The following is a 9310-nucleotide window of genomic DNA, read 5'->3' on the forward strand; positions in this document are numbered from 1 at the left end:
GAGTGACTAATTTTCATCTCCAAACACACATTTACACCCTTCCAAGCATGTTCTGGGAGTCTGGAGAATTTCTTGTTAGGAATGACCAAAGTAGGGAAAGAGATAAGAGGGAGTATTTAGTGAAAATATAAGAGCTAGAAATAAAATTTAGGGGAAGGGATAAGGAATTGTAGAAAGCATAAAGAGATTCTCCTGCTATTGGGGAGGAAAATCAATAGAAGAGGAAAATGCATACTTTTAAAAAGAAACTTTATTTTTCTTTTTTTTTTTGGTTTATATATTTTTTTCACAACAAAGCTAATATGGCAATATGTTTTACATGACTGTATGTCTTTAATGCATAGCAAATTGCTTACCTTCTTATTGAAGGGTGGGTAGGAGAAAATTTGGAACTATTTTTTTAAAATGAATGTTAAAAATTCTTTTTACATATAACTGGAAAAAAACAAAATATTTGGTTATATTATAAAAAATTTTATACACACATAGGGGCTTTAATAAAGGGAGGAAACCTGTTCTCTAAGATAGGGTTTTGCTGCTTTAATGGGAACAAAGCTCTGTAAAAAGCCAAAGGCTGTATTGATAGAATTTCCATTTTCCTCATGACTGTCACTGCTCTATTATCAAACTGTCCTGGTCTACAATGCAAGAAAACTTTAGACCAGAAAGTTATTGATTATCCCTCAAAGATCCCTAGCTCAAGTTGGTTATGATGGAAGCTAAGAATATAAGCCCCAAACACGAATTCTGACAATGCAGCCTATTCTATAGAGAGTCAAAAAAATCCTTAAGCCTAGAGAAGCCCCCTATTTAGAAGTTTGGGAGCCTGCATCAGGGTCAGTATAGCTTACTATACAGAGCACTTATAGTACCATCCTATATTTTATAGTTACATGCAAGAACCAAGGTCCTCCCCTCCTCTTCCCTCTAAGATACTTTGCCAAACCTAAATGGATGAGGGAAAGGGCCATTCCATCAGTCTCCCATCTCAAAAGCATATTTTCTACCTTTTCGACAGCAAAGTCATGGAATGGTGGTGGTTAGGACTGGTGGCTGTATCTGCAGTCCAGGCTGAAAGGGAGATGCTCAACATTTGCATGGATGCTAAATACCACAAGAAGAAACCAAGTCCTGAAAATAAACTCCATGAACAGGTATAGAATCTTGGCTCTGCACCTAGAATGCATTCACAAAAATCACAAATAAAAGATTTCATCTTCTGAAGTTACAGATGAAGAAACTGAAGTCTAAAAATTGGGAAATACCTTGTCCAAGGTACTTATATGGTCTAAGGCCATATAACAAGCTTATGATCAGAACTGGTCTGAGACCTGGGACTCCAAATTCTGAGGTAGCTAAATGGCATAGAGGATAAATTGGAGTCAGGAAGATTTGAGTTCAAATCCTGTCCTGAACACTTACTAGCTGTGTGACCTTGGGCAAATCTTCTTTGTTCCTCTGTTTTTCTCCTCGTAAAATGAGGGATTCAGTCTCAAAATTCCCTTCACGTTCTAAATCTATGGTCCTTTAACCATACTCTTTTTGCTAGTATTTAGTCTACTTTTGGAAAATAAGACTACCAATCTACTGAACATTTATTCCTCTCTAGCAAGCCTTCTGAGCATTGTTAGGTGCAATTTGGGCATATATACACACATATATGATTAATACCAAATATCCCAGATCAACATAATCCAAAATTCTAGTAATGTTCTGTTGTTTTACTTCAAGCATTTCAGTCATATCTGAGTCCCTATGACCCCATTTTGGGGGTTTTCTTGGCAAAGATACTGGCATGGTTTGCCTTTTCCAGGTCATTTTACAAATGAGGAAACTGAGGAAACTGAAGCAAACAAGGTTAAGGTCCAGGATCACCCAGCTAGCAAGTGTCAAGGCTGGATTTGAACTGAGGAAGGAGGAATCTTCTATCTTCAAACCCACTGCCCTATGGACTGTGCCATCTAGTTTCCTGGTGTGAATGTTATAGAGGCTAGGGAGCATAAAGTAGATTCTATCTTGAAGTACTTTTCTCTACTAGTTTTTATATGCCCCCAGAGCCACTGTTGGATAGCTAGATTTTGGCTAGGGCTCATTTTTATCTCCCTCCTTTCCCTGCTTCATTCCCTTCACTCCACATACCCCAGCTTTGAGATTGGAATTCTGGATAGGTGTGCTGCTATTTCTCTCTTATGCTATCCATCCTTAGGTCCCTAGTAATAGAATACCAGTGATAGCCATTCAAAGTAGAAGAAACTCAAGTAGTACCAGGTCTATCATAATTTTAATGTAATTTTCCCCCACTCCATTTATTTGCTTCCACCCACCCACACCCCCCCCCCCATATGTAGGAGAGATGGAGAAGTTAGGATATCATGTACCTTATTTGAATCAGAGCAGATTGAGCCATCCAGAATTCCCAAGACCTGTTCTTTCAAATGTCCTCCTTCCATACTCTACCCACTCTAGCTCCCTAAAAAGAAAGAAAGAGAAGGAAAAGAAAACCTTCTGGTTCTTCTGCCCCACAGTGTAGCCTCTGGCAGGATAATGCCTGCTGTACTCTCAACACAACCATGGAAACTCATCTGGATATGTCTTCTCTATACAACTTCAACTTTGGGCATTGTACTGTGATGACCCCCAGCTGTAGGAAGCATTTTATTCAAGATTCCTGCTTTTATGAGTGTTCTCCAAACCTGGGGCCCTGGATCCAGGAGGTAGGTGGTATTAGAAGAGGAAGCATCATGGTGCTATGACCTGGGAAGGATGCTAAGATGATTACCATATTTCCCCATGTATAAGGTACACCTTAATTTGGGGACCCAAAATTCAGAAAAGAAAATGTATTACATAGAGTTAATTGAATTCAAGTTTTATTCATCATAAAATTCAAGGACCTTCTGCTCATAGCTTTCAGGTATCTTTTGGGCAAGTCTGGATGCATGCTTAGTCCATTCCCTTCAATGAACCTGAAACACCAGTTGTGTTCTTTGAAATAAGTCACTCTTTTTCATCATCAGTTCTTCTGGCCTCATGCTGAACCATCTTCGTGGACACAGAAATTCCATTGGTCCTTTGCTCTTCAATCCATCTCTTCAATTCCCTCTCTACATCAGGCCATTTAGCTGACTTGCCTCTCAAGGCCTTTTTCTGCCCAGGCTTTTTCAGGAGGGTTCTTCTTCCTGTAGCCAGTCTCAGATTGTTTTCTCAGTTGGAGGAGGACCAAACTGACATTCAGCAGCACGATTTCTATTCACTTTTGCAAACTGGATCACTTTGAACTTGAATTCAGTACTGTCTGAAAATCTTTTCTGTGCTATTTCTGGGCAGAATGTGGTAAAATGTTACCTAATATTCCAGGAACAAATGTGAAACAATGAACACAAAGTCAATAAACATAAAAAAGAGGGAAATGCAAGTAAAAAAAATCTACAACCACTGTATAACCTGCTCCCAGTTTTTAGACCCCCAATTTTTCCGAAAAAGATGTATCTTATAAGTGGGGAAAATACAGTAACAGCCCCTGGCCTCCAGGTGCTTACTGTCTAGCAGGAAAAGTATAGTATCAAACTACTAAATTAGAGCTGGAAAGGCCCTTAGTCATCTAGTCCAACCCCTTTAGTTTATAAATGAAGCAAATGAAACTTGGAGAAGGGAGGTGATTTGGCCAAAGTCATCATTCAATGAGATCTTGAAAGGGATAACTTTGTTAAGTCAACAAGCATTTATTAAGTGTTTACTTTGTGCTGGACATTATTAAGTGCTAGGGATGCAAATCTGAACAAAAAGAAAGACCTTTAAGTAGGATGCAATGGAAACTGGAGGGAGGAGAGAGGAGGGAGGGAGGGAGAAGAGAGGCAGGAGGGAAATGGGAAGGAGGAGGGAGAGAAGAGAAGAAAAGCCTACTCTACCTCAACCCACTCCTACAACCTCCTCTACCTTCCTCAAAATGCTGGTTTTGGAAAGAAATTGGCAGGGCTGCAGAAGTGGAGGGAGAAAGCAACTGAGGCATGGTGAGTACTTTTCACTAGTGTTCCCAGAGGTTTTTTTAGGAAGAGCCAAGAAGGATCTAGGCAGAGTTCCTCACATATGTAGAACAGGCATGTTTCCTGCTATAGAGATTCGAATTGGGGATGAGAGGGGGCTTAGGACAACAACAAGCTAAAGGAATTTATTGAGCCTACTTTTCTTTCCTCTTCCCATACTACCCTCTGCAAATCCCAGGTGAACTCAAGTTGGGGGAAAGAGCGCATCCTGAATGTGCCTCTTTGCTGGGAAGACTGTAAAGAATGGTGGCAAGACTGCCGTACCTCTTTCACCTGCAAGTCTGACTGGCACAAAGGTTGGGTCTGGAAAGCAGGTAAGAAGATAAGCAGGACAAAAGTGAGTTGCAACAAGGCTGGGCCTAAGGTTGCCCCAGCTAACTGGCCTAAAAACCATTCCCAGCAGGAAGTAGGGTAGGATAATACTTAGCTCCGACCAATAACTGTGCTTCCTTCCCTACCTCAGGTAAGAACTACTGTCCTGACCTGGCCCTCTGTCAGCCTTTCTCTCATTATTTCCCATCTCCAGCTGACCTCTGTGAGAAGATCTGGAGCAACTCTTACAAGGCTACCAAGTTGCACCGGGGCAGTGGGCGCTGCCTTCAGAAGTGGTTTGACCCCTCCCAGGGCAACCCCAATGTGGAAGTAGCTCGCCTCTATGCAAGCCACGCCATTTCCCAGCAGTTCCCTGACATTGTGTTCTTAACTCCCCTCCTATTGTTTGTTCTCTAAGAGGACCTAACACTTAAACACAAACTCTTCTCTATTGCCTGCTAGTTCTCTCTTCATGGCTCTTAGACAAATGGACCTGGGAATTTCCTCTCTCTCTCTGGGGCTCCTTAAGCTGGGAAGAAGTTGTTCCTTTGCCTCCTTTTTATGCATGTCTGTGGGGTGATTAGTTTTTAGAAAAGACTCTTTCAGAGTTTGGCTTTATTTGATCTTCTGGTTTGGGGGCTACCTTATAACAAAAGTGACTTCCTTGGATCAACTCTGCTCCCTTGAGAGGGACCCCGACTGGATAGCTAGGTCTGGCACCTAAGAAGAAGGATCACAGGTCCAGGGTTCTGACTATTTTCATTTTTTTCCACAGCAAAATCAGGGTCAACCAGGTCAAAATTTCCTCACTTTGATAGTCACCTTTATAAAGGAATAATTTTCTTGTTCTAAGTGAATTTTTGGTCTGATTGCATGCAGGCAAAACAACTTGGGAAAGGGCCAGTTAATTCTTTAGATATTTATCTGTTTGTATTCCCATTCTATGAAAAGTAATCTCATATCAAGTAGCAAATTGTTTGCAGTTGTTAGAAAGTTCAGTAGATACAAAAGTGAAAGCCATTGCCTATATTAGGTAGAGTTTGTCTGTGAAAGCCAATTATCTAGTTTTCCCTGTCCTTCATTATTCAGGAAAACAGGGAAATGAAGGCACAGTTGTTGCTGAGCCCTGTGACTCCTCTCACTGTCTACAGTAGGGCGTCTGTTTTGGTTCCTATGTGGATGATGTTCATTTCAGGAGAATGAATCAGGGTTGTTAGGATTTCACCAATAAGAAGAAAAATGAAAAAAAAAGGTCAAAAATTTCCCAGACACATTTCGTAGTTACTTCCTCCCCCATCCTTCCTGCTGATTTAAAACCTTTCTGGGTCTGCCAAGAGTTTCTCCATATTGCATAATGGCTTCGATTTTGCCCAAGTTTAAAGGCACAAAAGCTGTCTCTACGATGCTCTGCTCTTCGAACTTTATCCTCTGTGTGTTAGCTCAGACTATGTTGGTTAATCCCAGTAACCTTCAAATAATTGGCATCTGTCTCAACTGACAACTGGAAGACTTGCAAATTCAAGGACTTTTTTGGGGGGGGCTTTTTTTTTTTTGCAAGGGAATGGGGTTAAGTGGCTTGCCCAAGGACATACAGCTAGGTAATTATTAAGTGTCTGAGGTTGAATTTGAACTCAGGTACTCCTGACTCCAGGGCTGGTGCTCTATCCACTGCACCATCTAGTTGCCCCAAACTAACTCTTTAAACACACACACACATACACACACGTATCTATATATACACATCTATACATATATATACATACATACATATACACACATGTGTGCTCAAACATCAGTTTGGCCTGATTCCCCCCCCCCCCCATTCTAAAGTCCTTCCTATTGGGTCCAGAATATGGTGGAAAAACAAAGGAAAAAAAAGAAAGAAAAAACAAAGGAAAACATGTGTCTAGAGACATTACCTAAACAATAGAAACTCAAGGCTTTAAGACTTAGAGGTAGATGTGGAGAAGACATGTCTGTGTCTGTGTTTCAGTTCAGTTATTTTTCATATCTGACTCTTGAGGTTTTCTTGGCAAAGATACTGAAAAGGTTTACTATTTCCTTCTTCAGTTCATTTGACAGATGAGGAAACTGAGGCAGATAGGTGAAGTGATTTGCCCAGGGTCACCCAGCTAAAAAATGTTTGAGGATTGAACTCAGGAATTTGAATGTTTTTGACTTTATGTCCATGTTCTCCCTGTTGTACCATCTAACTTCCCAATATGTTTTGTTTATATGTGTGTGTGTATATATATATATATATATATATGTGTGTGTATATATATAATACTATTGTATATTGTGTATAACATAAATTTTTATATATAATAGTATATAATTTTTCTATAACATACATATTTATTTATATATTTATCTTTAAACCTAGTAAACTACAAGACTTTTCTGACTGCTAAAAACTATGATGGAATTGCTTGGGTCAGTTAGTTAAAATCCATTTCATTCTACACTAAAAAGATGAAGAAATTTAAGCAAGTGATTTGTCCATAGAGGTAACAAGTCAGAGAATTAGGCTAAAACCCATAGTAGACTATAAGTTCTTGGAACTTACATTAAATAAATTTAGTAATTTAGTTGCCTTATCTGAAAGGCTAATACAAGGGCACACAGCTTTCAGGAAATCCTACCAAGCTAGGAAAATGTCAAGTACAAACCTAGTAACAAACCATTAGGGCAACTAAGTGGTAAAAGTGAATAGAGTGGTAGGTCTGGAGATAGGAAAATTCATCTTCCTGAGCTGAAATCTAGTTTCAGATACTTTTTAACTAGGCAAGTCACTTAATCCTGTTTGAGTTGGTTTCCTCCACCATAAAATGAGCTGGAGAAGGAAATGGCAAATTACTCCACTATCTTTACCAAGAAAACTACAAAACAACAAAAAAAACAACAAAACAATAAGTTATTACTCTGCTGGTCCTCAGATTATCTCAGTGGAAAGAGGATTCTCATTACTAATGAATATTTCAGACACAACAACTCTCAAAGCACTTCCCTAATTGAGTCTGAGCCACTTTGGTGTAGTAAGGTTCCAACACTAATAAAAATCACAGGTCGCTGAAATAAGTATCCTGAGCAATGAACTAAGTATTTCATCCAATAATGAGGATGGGAGAGACTCTGATGTTCATCTTCCTATTAATCCCTTCAATATCCTTGCCAAGTTTAACTTTCATTTGTAGACTTCCCATGAAGGGAACCTAATGACTTCATTTAAAACAAATAATATACATGGAAAAATAATCTAATCTTCCTAGTCAGGTAAAAATATAAGAGAAGGGGAAAAAATACTTCTCTAAAAATGTACTCATTAAAGAAGCTTAAAAATTCCTAACTTTTTTATTAACTCAAAATACTTTCAGGGTATTACAATTCTACTATTTACTGAGGGACCTTCTCCAAGACACTTTATTTACTCTTCTGTAAAATTAAGGGGTTTGGAACAGACAATCAACAAATATTTGTTAAGTGTTTAATATATGCTATGCTCTAGAGATGCAAAGAAATCCAAAAACACAAGCCTAGCTCTTAAGGTCATTTTCTAACGGGATAGACAATATGTAAATAATTACATGTGGACAAGATAATTATAGAGCATTGCAAGGTCAACTCAGACAGAACATACTTGTGAAAGGACCAAAGAGATATCTAAGATTCTTCTCAATTCTAAGAAATTATAAGAAAATGGTAGAAGATAAATATTGACTCATCACACTAAATCATTCAGAAGAATTGTGGGGAAGTTTTTTTTAGGCCAAATGAGTCCTAACACAAGTTTAGAATCTATAGAAATGATTTCTATGAAACTTGTTTTTTAAAAAAAAAAAGGCTTTCATTAAATACAAACATTAAGCAAAGCTATTATTCATGGAGAAGTATAGTTCTCCAGTTGATAATAATAGTTCTTCAGGTTGACAGTCTGTCAAGTACAAAGAGGTGGATTCCTTTCACAATATGGTTTTATATAGGATTCACAAAAAAAGAAGTCTTCATGCATTTAATCTATCCCCTTTCTGGGGCTCCCTAATTAAAGGCTATTCTTGAGTTTTAAATCACTAACACCTTAGACCTGTAGGTCTAGACAGAACAAGGCCCAAGAATGAAAGGTAATTATGAGTAACAATGCAGTATTCTTCCTTTCTTTCTCTTCAATAGTTTATGTGTGTGTGTGTGTGTGTGTTTTTTAGGTTTTTGCAAGGCACACAGCTAGGTAATTATTACCTGTCTGAGGTTGGATTCAAACTCAGGTATTCCTGACTCCAGAACCAGTGCTCTATCCACTGTGCCACCTAGCCGCCCCTCTTCACTAGTTTTGAAGCCATTCTTTTTGTTTCAATTTATTAAATGTCAACTGTGAAAAAGCAATGAAAAAATGAAACTTGCTTGCCCTGAGAGTTCTTGCATTGGGGAAAGGAAGGAGAGAGGGTACAACACATAGGTTTAATAAATATATTAAAAAATGAGATTTGGGGGGAAGGGAACACTGAGTTAATCCAGAAGTATCCTATAAGAGACTGCCATTGAATTGAGACTTATAGAGAACTAGGGCTTCTATTAGATGGAGTTGAGGAATAACAACATTCTGGGCAGGAGAGATAGCTTATAGGAAGGCATGGGAATGGGCAAAATATTGTGGTAACCACAGACCAGTTTAACTGCAATGTATAAAACATGAATGGGTATGATATAAATTCAATCTCAAAAGATAGGTTAAAACCAAGTTTTGAAGGACTTTTAATGTCAAATAAAGGCATGTGTAATTTCTCCTAGAAGCATTTATGAATTCACTCCAGGTAAACTAGATGTCCCATCTGGTTCCTCCTCAGTTCCTGCAAAGTGGAAATGGGATTTCTAGCAATGTATTGTTGAATTGGATTGAATTTTAGTTGGTAGCTTGAGAGTTTTCCTGGAATAGAGGATGACTCAGCTTGAAGGAAATA

The 9310-nt window shown here is 38.6% G+C and overlaps 1 protein-coding gene across 1 annotated transcript; it reads left to right on the top strand.

Annotated features, from left to right (window-relative positions):
- Window positions 1-1082: 1082 nt before the first annotated feature.
- Window positions 1083-4772, top strand: IZUMO1R (IZUMO1 receptor, JUNO). Its single transcript, XM_074213866.1, has 4 exons — window positions 1083-1154; window positions 2526-2714; window positions 4222-4357; window positions 4507-4772. Exons 1-4 carry the CDS (start codon window positions 1083-1085, stop codon window positions 4770-4772), a joined length of 663 nt encoding a protein of 220 aa, XP_074069967.1.
- The last annotated feature ends 4538 nt before the right edge of the window (window positions 4773-9310 follow it).

The sequence above is a fragment of the Macrotis lagotis genome, chromosome 1 (assembly GCF_037893015.1).
Source record: "Macrotis lagotis isolate mMagLag1 chromosome 1, bilby.v1.9.chrom.fasta, whole genome shotgun sequence".
In the NCBI taxonomy this organism is placed as follows: domain Eukaryota; kingdom Metazoa; phylum Chordata; class Mammalia; order Peramelemorphia; family Peramelidae; genus Macrotis; species Macrotis lagotis.